General features: G+C 36.5%; 1 protein-coding gene across 1 annotated transcript in view; it reads left to right on the top strand.

Moving 5' to 3' along the window:
- DTHD1 (death domain containing 1) overlaps window positions 1-15,188 on the top strand; it is a gene marked incomplete at both ends in the record, with an annotated part of 79,513 nt that extends 64,325 nt beyond the window's left edge. The window contains 2 exon segments of the mRNA XM_081242069.1: window positions 9,725-9,782; window positions 14,827-15,188. Of these exon segments, the coding sequence (XP_081098195.1) occupies window positions 9,725-9,782; window positions 14,827-15,188 (420 nt within the window).
- Window positions 15,189-18,108: the final 2,920 nt, after the last annotated feature.

Genomic DNA, 18,108 nt, shown 5'->3' with positions numbered 1-18,108 from the left:
GTTTGGATAGCCTAACTCAGCTTTTTTGACAGGGAAACTAGAATAGGAGATGGGGTCTTGGTATTCTGTACAAGTTGATGTTATACCCTGATACATTTCAGGGGATTCTGGGCATAAAATGAAAGAGATATCTGCAAAGGCCTTTGAGGGGCTGGAGAAGGAAGGTGAGAACTATCTGCAATGGACACTAACCTGGACAGGGAACAGGTATCTTCAGGGTTCCATAAATTGTCCAGCTATAAATTCATTTGAGTAGCAGACCTGACAGTTATTTGAGATCAAAACTTTATGATGAGGAAAAAAATTATTATGTTAATAAAATTATTTATTTGATTGAAAATAAAAGGATATAAAAATTACTGAAAGTCTAATTGGGGAGGGAAAACAAACATATGCGAATAAGGATATATGAATGGCATTGATGACAACACAAGACAATATTGAGTTAAGAGATAAATTGAGTGGCAGCACATAAATTCACAAATAAGAAACCAGGGACTAGAGTAGTTGATAAAAGAGGTGGAATTTGACCAATGGCTTTGAAAATATGGTAGGATTTGAAGGAGGAGATCATTCAAGTCAAGAGAAGGTATCATATAAACAGTTTTTACTACCCTATGTGTATATGTCAATATCATGTAAAGCATGGTGAAGAATTAATATAGGAACAAGATAAATTATTGGCCCTCAAAGAGATGGCAGTCTAACAAGTACAGCCAAGACTGATCATGGCTGGTTCTTGGAGTGGTGTAAAGATACAACGAAAGGAAACTTTAAGATGTGCCATGGAAAACAATGTTGGGTAAAATAAAGGTTGTGCCCAAGTCCAATTTATTGGGTTGCACACAAAAGATCAAGCTGGTACATGTATGATCTGAACTAAAAAATGGTTTGCTTAGTTTTAAGAATTCAATAACAGGGTTGTACTTAAGAAGGATGGAAAGAATAGTCAGTAATTGAAGGAGTCTTAAAAAACAGTGGCCTGTAAACTTTAAGACACATACCCCTTCCAGGTGTGAGTGCCTGTCTTTGGTTCCAATCTTTTAAAAACACTTCTAAGTCAATGAGATCTCTGTTGTGCTTTGCAGCATAAATAAGACATATCTGTACATATCCGAGTTATTTATACTTTTATACTGATGCCCTTGAAAGACTTACAGTGAAAGAAAAACTGCCACATAAGCCCCACTACACCCTTTTACAAGGTATATGTGTATTACTGAGAACTTGAGAGCCAGGTTTAAATTTGCCAGACAATCTTCCTGAGCAGTAACATGTTGACAGTGACATTTTAGAAACTGCATTAAGCAAAATAAAATATAAAATATTAACATAAAATCAGGTTACCTGAGAGGAATAATAAACATTCCTTTAGCAAATAGTAGATCCTCAGAAGATGCAACAGAATAGCACTTTTTGATTGGAAGAAGGGAAGAGAGGAAAGTAGGGAAAAATTAAAGCCAGTCCTGCCAATGAAGACATCCAAGGAACCACATGTAGACACAGAATCTGTGGGAGGGGACACTCCAGGACAAACAGAGGCTTCCATGTTTGGCTTGGAGCTGACCCTGAGTACCAGTGAAATTTAAAAGGTGGTATGCAAGGCAAAAATAGTGCACAGAAAAAAAACATGGGGGAAAAAAAAGAAAAGGGAAGGGAAGGAATAGGAAGGGGGCACTGAAAATCCCTGAATAACGAGGCTATATGGGAGACCAGCACAGTGCCTGGAAGTGTAAAAGAGCCCAAGATTTCCTGTGCATCCACAATCCACTGCTTCTGTGGTTGGGCACCAGATAAAGAATGTGGCTTGAATTTTCACGTATGTGAAAAAATACTTATACTTAAACACTAGAATCACTCTCAGTGCATCAAGGTGCTATGAGACATCTGTGAAGAAAGAATGACTGAGGGGGGTAAATTGTTTACACAAAGAAAAGAAAAAATCCAATGTGCACCTCTTGTCCTAGACTTAATTCAGGTCATATGCCTGTTGATGGGAATGATAGAATCTGCTGCACTATTTAAGTTGGTATTTCTCAATTTTTTGAGAGGATTAAGTACATAGTTAATATCTCAAAAATTCTATGCACTTATTTTACAGTGCTACAGTATCAATATACTTAAATTTACATTGTTCTTATGTTGATTCTTAACCTCCTCCCATTAAAACTTCTTAATGTAAGTTTTTTAAAAATTATATAAATTTCAGGTGTACAGCATTATAATTCAACATGTGTATACACTATACAGTGATCACCACTACAAGTCTTGTTACCATCCATCACCAAACAGTTTACCTCCTTCACCCATTTCACTAACCCTCCAATCCCCTTCTTCTCTGGAAACCACAATTCTGATATCTGTATCTATGAGTTTGTTTTGGGTTTATTTTATTTGTTCCTTTGTTTTGTTTTTTGAGATTAGACATATGAATGAAATCATGTGGTATTTGTCTTTCTCTGCCTGAACTATTTCACTTAGCGTAATACCTTCAAGGTCATCCATGTTGTCACGAATGGCAGGATTTCATTATTTTTTATGGCTGAGTAATATTTCATTGTGTATATATATACCACATCTTCTTTATCCATTCATCCATCAATAGACACTTATGTTGTTTCTATGCTGCAATAAACATAGGGGTGCATCTATCTTTTCAATTTTGTGTTTTCGTGTTCTTTGGATAAATATCAAGAAGTGGAAATATGGTAGTTCTATTCTTAATTTTCTGAGGAACCTCCATACTGTTTTCCATAATGGCTGCACCAATTTACAGTCCCACAACAGTTAGGGTTCTCTTTTCTCTGTATTCTCTCTAACATTTGTTATTTCTTCTCTTTTCAATAATAGCCATTCTCATGGGTGTGAGGTAATATCTCATTGTCATTTTGATTTGCATTTCCCTAAAAATGTTGAACATCTTTTCATGTGCCTGTTAGCCATCTCTGTCTTCTTTGTAAAACTGTCTGTTCAGATTCTCTGCCCATTTTTTTAAATCATTTGTTTGTTATTGAGTTGTATGAGTTTTTTAAATGTATGTTAGATATTAACCCCTTATTAGATATATGATTTGCAAATATCTTCTCCAATTCAGTAGGTTGCCTTTTCATTTTGATGATGCTTTCCTTCACTTTGCAGAAGTGTTTTAGTTTATATAGTCCCATTTGTTTATTTTTGCTTTTGTTTCCTTTGTCTTTGGGTCAGAGCCACAAAAACATAAATAAGAATGATGTCAAGGAGGTTATTGCCTATGGTTTTCTCTAGGATTATTATGGTTTCAGGTCTTACATTCAAGTCTTTAATCTATTTTTAGTTCAATTTTGTGTATTATGTAAGATAGTGGTCTAGTTTCTTTCTTTCTTTTTTTTTTGCATGTGGCTGTCCAGTTTTATCAACACCATTTATTGAATACACTATCCTTTCACCATTGTATGTTCTTTGCTCCTTTGTCATAAATTAACTGTCCATATTTATGTGGGTTTATTTCTAGGCTCTCAATTCTGTTTCCTTTATCTGTGTGTCTGTTTTTATGGCCATACTATTCTCTTGATTAGCTTTGTAGTATAGTTTGAAATCAGGGAGCATGACACCTCCAGCTTTGCTCTTTTTTTTCAAGGTTATTTTGGCTATTCGAAATCTTTTGAGGTTCCATACAGTTTTTAGTATTATTTGTTCCAGTTCTGTAAAATGTGCCATTGGAATTTTGATGGAGATTTCACTGAATCTGTATATTGCTTTGAATTGTATGGACATTTTAATAATATTAATTGTTCCAATCCATGGACATGAAAATATGATAGTTTTACTTCTTCCTTTTTTGGTTTGGATGTCTTTTATTTCTTTTTCTTGCCTAAATGCTATGGCTAGGACTACAATAATATGTTGAATAACAGTGGTGATCATGAGAATCTTTGTATTATTCCTGTTCTTCAAGGAAAAGCTTTCAACTTTTCACCAGTGAGTATGATGTTAGCTGTGGGTTTGTCATATATGGCTTTTATTATGTTGAGGTATGTTACCTCTATACCTACTTTGTTAAGAGTTTTTTTTTATCATAAATGGATGCTGAATTTTGTCAAATGCTTTTTCCGCATCCATTGAAATGATCAAATGATTTCTATCCTTCATTTGTTAACGTGATTCTTCACATTAATTTGTGGCTAATGATTCATTGAATCATCCTTGCATTCCTGGAATAAATCCCACTTGGTTGTGGTATATGATTATTTTAATACATTGTTGGATTCAGTTTGATAATATTTTGTTGAGGATTTTTGTATCTACATTCATCAAGTGATTTGGTCTGGACTGTGTGCGTGTGTGTGTGTGTGTGTGTGTTTGGTGTCCTTGACTGGTTTTGATATCAGAGTAATGCTGGCTTTGTAAAACAAGTTTGGGAATGTTCCCAACTCTTCAATTTTTTGACAGAGCTTGAGAAGGATAGGTATTAAATCTTCTTGAATATTTGGTAGAATTCATCTGTGCAGCCATCTGGTCCTGGACTTTTGTTTGTTGGGAACTTTTTGATTACTGCTTCAATCTCCTTGCTAGTAATTTGTCTATTCAGATTTATTTCTTCATAATTCGGCCCTGAGAGATTGTATGTTTCTAGGAATTTATCCATTTCTTCCAGATTGCCCATTTTTGGTCATATATTTGTTTAGAATAGTCTCTTGTGATCTGTTTTATTACTGTGGTATCAGTTGTAACTTATCTTTTATTACCGAATTCACTTATTTGAGTGCTCTCTCTTTTTTTCTTGGTTAGTCTAGTTAAAGATGTGTTGATTTTGTTTATCTTTCAAAAAAACAGCTCTTAGTTTCATTGATTGTTTCTATTTTTTGTCTTTATTTCATTTTTTTCTGCATTGATGTTTATTATTTCCTTCCTTCTACTAATTTCCTTCCTTCTACTTGTTTATTCTTCTTTTACTAGTTCCTTTAGGTGTAAAGTTAAATTGTTTATTTGGGATTTTTCTTGTTCTGGAAGTAGGCCTGCATCTCTAAGAATTTCCCTCTTAGAACCACTTTTGCTGGTGGTTTTCCATAGATTTTAGTATGTCATATTTCTTCTTTGATTTCCTAATAATCCATTGTTTGTTTGGTAGCATGTTGTTTAATCTTTACATTTTTGTGGGTTTTCCAGTTTCTTTCTTGTAGTTGATTTCCAGTTTTATGCCATTGTGGTCAGAGAAGATGCTTCGATAATATTTCAGTCTTCCTGAATTTATCAAGACTTGTTTTGTGGCCTAGCGTATGATCTATCCTGGAGATTGTTCCATGTGCACTTGAAAAGAATGTGTATGCCGCTGCTCTTGGATAGAATGTTCTGTGTATATCTAGTAAGTTCATCTGGTCTAATGTGTCATTTAAGTCCAATATTTCCTTATTGATTTTTTATCTGGATGATTTATTCATTGTTGTAAGTGAGGTGTTAAAATCCCCTAGTATTATTGTATTGCTTAAATTTCTCACTTTAAGTCCATTATTATTTGTTTTATATATTTTGGTACTTCTCTGTAGGGTACATATATATTTATAAATGTTATATCTTCTTACTGGATTGATCCTGTTATCATTATGTAATGCACTTCTTTGTCTTTTATTGCAGTCTTTGTTTTAAAGTCTATTTTGTCTGATATGGCTATAGCTACCCCACTTTCTTTTCATTTCAATTTGCATGGAATATCTTTTTCTGCTCCTTCATTTTCCATCTGTGTGTCCTTTCTTCTGAAATGAGTCTTTCATAGGCAGTGTATAGGTGGGTCTTTTTTTTTTTAATCCATTCTGCCACTCTATATCTTTTGATTGGAACATTAGGTCTATTTGTATTTAAAGTAATTATTGATAGGTATGTACTTATTGCCATTTTGTTAATTGTTTTCAGGCTATTTTTATAGTTTTTTTTTTGTTCTTCTTATCTTTCTCTCTTCCCTTGTGTTTTGGTAGTTTTCTTTAGTGTTTTGTTTAGATTTCTTTCTCATTTTCTTTTGTGTATTCACTATTATTTTTTTTCCTGTGGTTATTGGGAGGCTCACATAGAACATTCAATGTAAATAGTACCCAGTTTTAAGTTGGTAGCTATTCAAATCTGAACACATTCCAAATCTTTATCTTTTACTTCCCACCCCCATTTTCTATTTTTGATGACACATTTTACATCTTTTTATTTTATGTACTCCTTAACTAATTATTGTAATTTTAATTTTCTACCTTTGTCTTTTACTCTTCATACTTGCTTTATGAGTGATTGATCCACTACCCCTATTATATATTTACCTTTTCCAATGAGATTTTTACTTTTGTATGTTTTCTTACTATTAATTAGTGCCATTTCTTTTCAGCTTAAGGAAGTCCCTTTAATATTTGTTGCAGGGCTGGTTTACTGGTGATGGAATTTAGCTTTTGCTTATCTGGAAACTATTGATGTTTCCTTCGATTTTGAATGATAAGCTTGCTGGATAGAGAATTATTGGTTGGAAAAAAATTTTTTTTCAGCACTTTGAATATGTCATGCCTTTCCCTTCAGGCCTGTAAAATTTCTGCTGAAAAGTCTGCTGATAGACTTATGGGGGGTTATTTTGCATGTAACAAGTTGTTTTTCTCTTGCTACTTTTAGGATTCTCTCTTTATCCTTAACTTTTACCATTTTAATTGTAATGTGTTTTGATGTATGTCTCTTTGGGTTCATCTTATTTGTAAATCTCTGAGCTTCTTGGACCTTGATGTCTCTTTTCTTACTCAGATTAGGGATGTTTTCAGCCACTGTTTCTTTAAAGAATTTTTCTGGCTCTTTCTCTCTTCCTTCTCTTTCTGGGACCTTGATAATGTGAAAGTTTTTCCATTTGATGTTTTCCTAAAGGTATATTAAGGTATATTTACTTTTAAAAATTCCTTTTCTTTCTTTCCTTTTTTTTCTTTTTTTTCATTGTCCTGCTCAGTCTCAGTTTTCTATTGCTTTGTGTTCCAGGTCAGAGATTTGTTCTTCTACCTTATCCAGTCTGCTGTTGAATCCCTTAAGTGTATTTTTAAGTTCAATTATAACTTACGTTTAGTATTTTATTATATTTTCTGTCTCTGTTGAAGTTCTCACTGTGTTCATCCATTCTTCTCCCAAGTTTGGTGAGCATCTTTATGGCAATTATGCAGAACTCTTTATTAGGTAGATTGCTCATTTCCATTTCATTTAATTCTTTTTCTGATGTTTTGTCTTGTTCTTTTGATTGTAACATATTTCTCTTTCTCCTCATTTTTTCTAATTCTCTGGGTTTGTTTCTATGTATTAGGTAGATTAGCCATCTCTCCCAGTCTTGAAGGATGGTCTTTTTTAGGAAATGTCCTGTGGGACTCAGAAACATAATCCCATGTGGCGACCAGAGCCAAGTGTCGAGGGATATCCCTTTCCTGTTGTGGCAGGGCCCAGCTGCTGCTGCTGCAGGGCACTGGTTGGTGGAACTGGCCTCCCACCAGCTTCAAGGCCCACCTGCTACTACTGTGCATACTGGTGGGTGGGGCTATTGTTCATCTGGCTGTGAGGGCTGGCTGAGGTGCAGGAATGGGCAGAGTTCTCAGTGGGGTACCCCCATTAGCAATAACAGTTTAGAGGGACAATTCCAAAATGGCATCCACCTGTGCCCTCATTCACAAGATAGCATGAGATCACAAAAATGGCTCCTACCAGTGTCTCAGTCCCCAGCGAACATCCCAACTGGTGGCTTCCTCTCTGAAAGAGTGGTAAGTCAGCCCCCTTTACCTATGGTCCATATGTTTTTTAACCTGGTGTTTTAAACTTGATTTTGAGTTGAGGAAGGCTTTGTACAAGCCCTTTAAGAGGTTTTTTTGTTCCATTTAATTCTATTGTTTTCCTGGACATATTTCCTGTTGGTTTTCAAAGCCAGGTGTTTTGGGGGCTCATCTCTCCTGTGCGGGATCTAGGGTTTGGGGTACTGGATGTAGAGCTCGATTCCCTCACTTCTCAGGGAAAAGATCTGTACTTTATGATCTCTCCTGATTATTGATCACTGTGGCTGGGTTTTGGATTTTTCCTTGGTGAGACTTTTATCTCTGTCTCTCCTACCTGTCTCAATGTTTTCCTTTTACGCTTTGTCGTGGAGGCATTGTTCATCCAATTTTAGTCCCTTACTGAGGGAATTATTTGATATGTGGTTGTAGATATGTTGTGTCCATGGGGAGAGGTGGGTTCAGGATCTTCTATGCTGCCATCTTGCTCATATGCCTTAATGGAAGTTGTATATACATGTTTATGTAATGTGTATGACAAGAATACCTACAAAATATTATATTCAGATTTAATAAACCTGTATTGAGTGTTTTTTTATGAACCAGTGTGCTATGCATTAACATAGAACACTTACATCATTCTGGTATCATTGCTATGAGTAAATGTTTTAAAATTTTTGTTTTATTTTGAAATAATTATTGATTTACAGGAAGTTGCCAAATAGTACAGAGAGGCACTATATATTCTGACCCAGTTTTTCTCAGTGGTTACACCTTACATAATTTTAGCAAAATATCAAAGCCAGGAAGTTAACATTGATACAATGTTTATGTATAGTACTATAACATTTTATCAGATGTGTAGATTTGTGTAACTACTGCATTCAAGATACACAATTATTCTAGCACTACAAAGACCTCCCCTGTGCTACTTTTTTATGGTCTTCTACCACTATCCTAACCCCTGGAAATCACTAATCTGTTCTATAACTTTATAATTCTGTAATTTCAACAACGACATAAATGGAATCAGAATATGTGAACTTTGGAGACTGCAATTTTTCATTCAGCACAGTACCCTGAGGTCCATGCAAATTGTTGCATTTATCAATGATTTATCCTCTTTATTACTGAAGAGTATCCCATCTTGTGTATGTACCATGGTTTGTTTAGTCATTCACCTATTGCAGAACATTTTAGTTGTTTCCAGTTTTTGGCTATTACAAATAAAGTTGCTCTGACTATTTGTGTACAGACTTTTGTGATGTGTGTGTGTGCATGATAAGAAATCACATTTCAGAGCTGAGATCGAGGGGGTAAATCAATTGTCCAGAGCACTGAACAGGTTTCCAAACCCAGATGTTTTTACTTTACCTCCTGTGCTGTTTTCATGATCCCATATTAATGAGAACAAACTGCAGACAGTGTAGAAAAGTAATGATTATATATTTGATTTCTCCTTGACAAAGTTTTGGTTTCAGAATAATACCTGCTTAAATATTTGATTGTTTTTAGCATCATGTCTTCACCCTGATTCACTCATTTATTCACAAAAACTAATGTTTGAGTACCCATTAAGTACCAGGCCTGTTGCTGAGTGTTGAGGCAAGATGCCTGGCCCATGACAGCTTTTACAAAATACTGTGTTTGTAGCATAGAGGTAACTTGATCTTTGTTAGCTAGTATTAACAGTTTTAAATTTTAGTTTAGAAAATGTTTATTGAGAGTTAATGTGAATGCTAAAATAATATTTAATTGTGCATTCCTAAATTTAAATTCTCTGAAAGATTTGGGTTAATATATGTTTCCTTATCTTAGGAAAGCAATTGCTGAGCATGCATGCACAAATACACAACCTAATTTTGCAAGGCATGCAGTTCAGGACTTTTTCCAAATAGGGGTGAAGTTCAGATGGACTTTTATATGTAGCTTGTTCACAAATTAATGATTTCTTCTGCTTATTCTGTGTCCCTTTCTCCCTAAAGCATGAAAAATTAATCAACCGTCCACAGAGTACCAAAAGAATTTCTACAGATCCTCTAGGTAAGGAATACTTGCTCTGTCTTCATTATGATGGTGCTATTTTTCTCTTATATTTTATATGTTATGTGAATCTTTTGGTAAGAAAGAATAGAGAACTTTGTAATTAACAATAAGTTAACAAATAATCATTTATTATCAGCCTAATAAATGAGTTTTCCTTTTTAAGTCATGCACATATAAACAAAAACATTCTTGAATGTAGATGTGGTTAAAATTTTATTAAAATCTACAAGAAATATGAATTCTACTAAGTATTATTGAACTAAGATAACTAGTAATTGCTTTGTTTGGTAAATAGGCTACTACAGTTTGTCCTGAAATGTTGATTATTAGGGTTCAAATCTTAAAATAGATTTTAAATAGAGGTATATATGGAGGTAAGAAACCACATAGGAAACATGTAAAATTTGATTGTGGTTATAAGTAATACAATTACATAACAATGATGCATATTTCAGGGTAGAATTTGACACTTTTATTCTATTTTAGCCTTTGAAACAATTCATTTTGTGATGTTAATTGTTACTACTGTGATAATCTATTAGTCTTCAACAGACATCGCTGAATGCATTTGACTACTGTGTCAGTCTCACCACTGATGGCTTAACATTTCATTCAGGGGTTATCTTTATGGACTTGTACAGAAAATATACAAGCTTTGCTGAATTATTAGAAGTGAGTAGGTTAGAAATAAACCTTAGAGTTATACACTCTTTCAGAGGCAATAAAATTATTTTCAAAGAGAGAGCAGGTGACAGAGCAAAAACAAAACATAAAATATCAAAGCCCGAACCCCAGAAACGCAAAGAAAAGAAACCCAGTAAAACAACAATAGCAGTAGGTGAAAGCCCAGCAAGTTTATAATGTTGTTAACTATTGAAGAACTTGATGTTCAAATAAAAGTACTCCCACTATTATTGTCAACAACCACAAGAGTATAGTGATCTTTCCTAAGTGTACCAGGAAGTCCTAAATTGTTATACAATGTGGTCTTGCATGACCAATGCCATCTGAGCTGTTGCAGGATGATGGTAGATGAGGTTAGAGCAGGACAAAACTATGAAAGTTTTAAATGCAAATTAAGAAGTTCAGACAATGAAGGAGGCTACAAGAGATGTATTAACAAGGAATGAATAAGATCAGATTAGACTTTGAACACTTCTCTCTATTAGTTGTGTAGGAAACTAAAGTCAGTCTACACTGATAGCAGGGGTATGAGTTAGAACCCTGGTTCTTGGAGTACTCCAGAAAAAAAGAGGTAGGACATGATTAAGATTGAGTCAGTAAGGCTGGAAACTGGAGGAAATATCTAAGATATGTTTAGGGTTAGGACCAGTAAAACTTGAGTACAGGTGATAAGAAATAGGCTTTGAGAAATGGGAATAATCTTTCATGTGTTAGCATACTCAGCTGAGTGGTCACATTCACTAAGAAAGTGAACAGAGTGAAGGATCAGGTGGAGAGAGGGAAAGACAAAAGTTGATTTCAATTTTAGAAGTGTGGGATGGACCAGAGACTGTCAGACAGAGTGAAGTAAGTCAGAGAGAAAAACAAATATCATATATTAACGCATATATGTGGAATCTAGAAAAATGGTGCAGAGGAATGCAAGGCAGAAATAGAGACACAGATGTAAAGAATGAACGTATGGACACCAAGGGGTAAAAGGGTGGGCGGGTGGGATGAATTGGGAGATTGGGATTGATATACATACACTAATATGTATAAAATAGATAACTAATGAGAACCTGCCGTATAGCACAGGGAACTCCACTTTGCTGTACAGTAGAAACTAACACAACATTGTAAAGCAACTATACCCCAATAAAGAAAAATTAGAAATGTGGAATTTGAATTGGCTCTAGTATAAACTGGTAAAGATAATTAGGAGATGAATATTGTAAATGGTATACAGGCATACCTTGAAGATATTGTGGGTTTGGTTCCAAACCACCACAATAAAGTAAATATCATGATAAAACGAGTCACATGAATTTTTGGGTTTCCTAGTGCATATAAAATTATGTTTACATTATACTGTAGTCTGTTAAGTGTGCAGCAGCATTCTGTCTAAAAATCGATGTACATACCTTAATTAAAAAAATACTTTATTGCTAAAAAATGCTGACCATCATCTGAGCCTTCAGTGAGTCATAATCTTTTTGCAATAGTAACATCAATGATCACTGATTACAGATCACCATAACAAATAAAATAATGAAAAAGTTTGAAATACTGTGAGAATTACCAAAATGTGACACAGAGACACAAAGTGAGCAAATGCCATTGGAAAAATGGTGCCCATAGACTTGCTTGATGCAAGGTTGCCACAAATCTTCAATTTGTAAAAAACACAGTATCCATGAAGGGCAATAAAGCAAAATACAAGAAAATAAGGTAGGCCTGTACCAGGATTTAGGGAAACAGAGTCAAAGCTGAAGATATAGTAGATATGGGATATTTCACGTAGAGGAGATAGTTAAGGCAGTTGGTGAATTCACTGAGGGGAGGGGACAGAAATAGAAGGGGCCTGAGATAGGAAGCAGTAATTCAGCACAATCAGGAAGAAGACAGTCAGCAAAGGGAAAAGAGAGGGAAGAGGAAGAGCAGGGCAGGCCATGGAGCCCGAGGGAAGGAGTAAAATGCTCTGTGGAAGTCGGAGAAGATGTAGACTGAGAATCAGTTGCTCTAAGTAGTATTTAGGAGGGCTCTAAAAAGATTGGAAAATAAGGCTTTAATAGAGTTTTAAAAGAGGATATCAACATCTTGTGATGAACCATAATGGAAAAGAATATGAAAAAGAATATATATATCTTAATCACTTTGCAGTACAGTAGAAATTAACACAACATTGTAAATCAACTATATTTTAATAAAATAATTGTTTTTAAAAGAGGCTATATAACCTCTAAAGCAAGGGCTTAAGGAGTGAGTTGATAGTGATGGACTTAAGGCGTCAGATTTACAATAGGCATGAAAAGATTTTATGGTAAAAGGATGGGGAGAGATAGCCTGAGAGCTTGAAACAGCAGCAGAAGCAAGGAAAGGGGAGGCCTGAGAGTGCCTGTGGGAAGAATGGAAAGAACCTGATGAGGAGGTTAAGGAAGAGTTGTGAAGGGAAATTATTAGATGAAAAACACTGTGAGGATGGCACCCAGCAAACATGGAGGAGTGAGATTCTGTAAGAAAGTGATTTTGAAATGAAAATGAGGTTATGAGAACTCAGGTCAAATGGCTTTGGGGAAAGTTAGGAGAGACTGACACTGGCCGAGTGAAACAGAATAAGAGTGAGATTGGGGCTTAAGGATGGAAGGAAAGTGTTATGTCATTGCTCTGGAAAAGTTTAAATTGAATTCAAGAAACAGAGTTTTAATGGATTTGTAAGCTGCTAAAGGCTTAAATTGTGTACAAAGCATAGAACTTGTTGATCACATTCAGTATCATTTCATAACCCTGGGCATCCCTGTATTTGACTGCAATGTGAGTAAGACAGAATTGGTGATTGACAAATTGAGAACATTGAAAGCTAAAGAGGACAACAGATTTTAAGGTGGATGCAAGACCATTATTGACCTACACAGCTGATCATTAGGGCAGTATGGAATTAGGCAGAGATGATGGAATGACTGCGTGCGTCAAAGGACTTGCTGTATTAGTGATGGAGCAAGAAACATATTAAGCAGGAACAAAGGAAGAGAAGCTGTGGAAGTTTAGGGCAGTAATATAGAGCAGCTGAAGCCATGGAAGTGGAATAGTTCTGGCTGCTGATGAAACATAAGGATTGGCCATGTAAGTCAGTTTTTAATATGGAGACACCACACAGGTCAGTGATGTTGACAAGATTAAGAAATCATGTGGTCAGAGGTATGACTGACTATCAACAGGGTTGCTGTTGCTGCTGCCTGCCAATGGCAGAAGACAGATGATGTGGATGGGGAGAGGAAAGCCTACCCATGTAGCATGGACATTAAAATGAATATATTGCAAGGGGGAAGCAGACTGTTGGTTTGAAAGTGGCAGTGGAGGGGAAGGATGTGTTGGCTCCATTTCCTGCGTAGCTTTCACAGAAAAGTGGCATGATTTAGAGTGTAAAAGCAGGTGCAAGTTATGTGAGTAGGTAGACGGAAAGAACAGAGTAAAAGGTGGCAGACATAGAATTCTTTTCTGACACCAAACTGGGGAAAATGGAGCAGAGTTTTGCATGAGTGGGAGAAAATGACTGTGATGCAGGTTAGGGCTGATGTGTGCAAGGAGAGAGAAGGGCTTGAGGGGTTTGCTGAGAGTGATGGATTTGAACTACACAATAAAATAAATAACAACCAAACAACAGAAAATTGGAATCTTGAGTTTAGGTGGTAGCCAGGAGTCACAGGGTAAGGGAAGGGAGATGCTGAACTTACAGGATATATTCAGAGATGTGTGTAGCTCTAAATAATCCAGAAGCCAGGGGGAATGTTGGTGAAATGGACCTTCCACAGAATTTCTCTTTGGATATTGAATTTTGGTGAGTTTGTGTGTGTGTGTGTGTGTGTATGTGTGTGTGTAGTTGGGGGTTGGGGCATGAGGATTGACTAGCTGCTGCTATAATTTATGCATCAGGTTAGTACAAATTAAGGGAAGTAGTTTTTGAATCTAAAAATGTCTTCTAATATAGTGCTACTCGAAGTGTGATTGGGGACCTCAGCGTCAGCATCATCCGGGAACTTGTTAAAAATGCCAAGATTTGCCCCTATCCTAGTCTTACTTAATTAGACTATCTGGAGTGGGGGCCTAAACACCATTTTAATGAGCCCTACTGGATCTCAGGGAAGTTAAAATTTGAGAAGCATTTCTAACCCTTTGCAATAGGTGGTTCCCTCAGAAGAAGACCCCAGAAAGGGCAGGGGTTCAAAGGCTCTCAACTGTCCATCTGGGTGGTCCCAAATCTTTCTGCTTCTCAGAGGCCAAACCAGAGATTAAGTTTCCTGTGAACAGTTGGAGGGTTAGATGAGCACACCCTCCATGAAAGGGTCCTAACACTGAGTGTCCCACGTGTGCCTGGCAGAAGCCCTGTGGGACAACTTGCTCTACTGGCTGGCAGGCGAGCTCTCAGAAGAAAACGTCCTGTGTCTCTCCTCATCCCTCCCCCTTCGCCGCAGCACCGTTCAGCTCATCAAACTGAAGAACCCTGATGATCTCACAGAACAGACCCACAAACTTCTCTGCTTTTGGAAAAGATCACTCCCAAATTCCACGGACAAACTTCGCCTTCTGGCTCGCCATCTCCGCAAGATCGGCAGGAGTGACCTTTCAGAAGAGCTCAAATTCAAGTGGGAAAATAAAGTGTCCACTGAACCCCAGCAGTGGTCTGATGTGGCGGAGTTCAGCCCCGTTGCTCTTTCTTTTGCCCTAGAAAAAGGGTCATAGTTGGTTTGAAGACCGTTTCTGTCAACATTTTACTAGCAGTTTCCAAGTATTGTTTGAAGTGAATCTTTTTGATAGATGTGTTATTGAGACAAATGAAGAAGCACTAATCAGACAATAAAAAACATCTGTGGGTTTGAATCCTCACTCATGGTTCAGTGATACATGTTCTGCAGCCAAACTTAATAGCATTTGTAATACAGTTTGCCCTGTGTGTATTTTAATAGCTGGGGTTGCTTTTTAAGTGTAAAGGAAAGGTATGGTATACAGAATCCCTTTTTTTTTTATTGTTTTCTACATAAAAGTAAACTAGTTACCCAGGACTCCAAGCAACTGATTCACATTATGTGCATACCATGGAGCCCACAGATAACAATACAAAATAAATTGGGCTGCAGACGCCTGATGCTGATGATAGCAAATCACTTTAAGAAAACATCTAAGGTTGAAATAAATTAAAAATAGAAGAACACTTCAGCCATTTACTCCCACAAACTATTAATAAGATTTAGCCTAGAATCGGGAAAACCTCGTATGTTATTATTGGTAAAATGGGGCAGCGCAGAGACCATGGAGCGTAAGTGAAAGAACTCAGGACCTTTTGCACCAACTTAGGAAAACAACCTGCTACTAAATCAGTTTGACAGAAACCTTATTACATAAGCCCTACAGGAGCATTATTTTTTTAAAAAACCACCTGTCAAAAACCAAAAACTAAAAGAAAAAGATAATAATTACCTAAGCCCTTCCATCATTGATAATTCCTGTTAATGTTTATGTTTTGAGGCTTCGGAAACCCTAAAGCACTTTAGCTTCCTGTAACAGCATGACATGAATGGGCCTTACATTAGTTACATGAAAAATTAAACATGTATATGGTTCTCAGATTTAAAGGCAGGATTTCCTTCTATTAAATTAACCAGAGACTTAGAGATCTATTTTGTTATATGTTAAAAAAGAAAATTCCAATTTTCAAACATGTTCCTATTAAGAAACCTTTTAGCAGTCAAGATTTTTATCATTTTTACATGTTTCCAGAAAGGTACAATATTTGTCACATAACCTTGGAATGAAGAAAACAGACTAAAATATTCATTGTTTTTCTGACTACGAAGTAAAAAAGAGGTCACGAAAATAAAATTTGCCTCTTATTCCGCCACTAGAGATTACTATTATGAAAATATTTTCCTCCAGTTTTTCTTTTTTCCTGGAAGGAAAGGTTTCTACTTCTGTGTATGCAGATGTATATAAACACACCTATGTGCACACACACTTACGCACAAATACATGCAAATCTCTTCAGATGTATCACATCACTCACTCACACATTTCCTCACACCCCCTCTCTGTGTCCTCATACCCCCCAAGCACGCTCACTCATATAGACGCACGCATAGCCTCCCACAGACCTGTTACAGACACTCCTGCCCCTTATAGGGACAGACTCTCATCCACCTGTACCTTCTCACCTGCATTCATACACTCTCACATACACACACCGCACTCCTGCCGCCTCACACAGACACACTTCTTCATATACGTCTCCCCCGCACAGACACCCTTACACAACATACAGTCTCAGATTCACGTGTACACCCTCACATATGCCTTCACCCATGCATACACACCACCCTCCTGTAGCACATGCACACATATACTCGTCAACATGCATACCCCCCGACACACACACACACACACACACCCTCTCACATTACCTGTACACCTTCACATACACACACATCCTCACACACCTGCACTCTCTCTCTCTCTCACACACACACACACACACACAAACTCATTTACATCCATACACTCACAGGCACATATCCCTTCACACACACATGCTGACATACATTTTTCCCCAGAATTTTAAAAAATGCATGTATTATGGCAGCAGTAAAATAATATAAAGGTATATAAAGAAAAAAAATTGATCATCTCTGCAGCACCTCCTCTCCCTTTGGTAACCAAAGGAATTATCAGTCCCATATGTGGCATGTGTGCCACATCCATGCTCTACCCTTGTGCATCCTGCTCTCTGTCTGGTGGGCTGAACTGTAGGGACCACATTGGTGATGCTCTGGCTTCTGGGTGGCCTTGGTTAATGGGAGCCCCAGCAGGAGGCGGGGAGGAGGGAGAAGAGTGAGTTAGATGATCCCCTTTCTTCCTCCCTTGAATTCACTGAAGCTGGGATGCATCCCTCACCCAAAGGCCACTGCCCCTCTCCTCTATGGGCAGCTCTCTCCTGGAATTGGGAACCACTTCTGTTCATGTCCCATCCGGTCTGGGGTAGTGACAGCCGTATTGCTGCACTGTTCCCTGTGGTCCTCCATACCCTACCCACCCTTTTAAGACAAAGCCTCCTCTAATTATCCTAATTTGAGTGTATCATGTGTTTCCTATTGAGACCCTGACTGGTACTTCTAATAGCAACTTACATGTTGTTTTTTTTTTTTCCAGAATAGGGGTCATATATTATTATTTAAATACTATTGAATTTTATTAAATTATGGGCATTTTCCAATGTCTTTAAATGTTTTAATAGCTGTATAATATCTCACTTCATAGCCACAGAATAATTAATTTTAGTATTACCTATTTTTGAAAATTTAAGAAGTGAAATAATACAGTATATATTCTTTTATGTCTGGCTTTCAAATTCAAATATATGTTGTTGAAATCCATCCATGTTGTTTATGTGGCCATAGTTTGCTCCTTCTCATTAATAAATAATATTCCATTATATGTAGATACTATATATTATACATCCATTTCACTGTAAATAGGTATTTCAGTAGATTCCAGTTTGGAGCTATCACAAATGGGGTTTATACGAACTTTCTTCAGACACATTTTAGTGAACATATATATTAATTTCTTCCAAACATATACTTAAAGAGTACTACAATTGGTTACCATAGTT

The sequence above is a fragment of the Mesoplodon bidens genome (genome assembly GCF_964165515.1).
Source record: "Mesoplodon bidens genome assembly, chromosome: 1".
Lineage (NCBI taxonomy): Eukaryota > Metazoa > Chordata > Mammalia > Artiodactyla > Ziphiidae > Mesoplodon > Mesoplodon bidens.
Note: the sequence above shows the minus strand (reverse complement) of the source record. Positions and strands in the feature narration are given on the sequence as shown.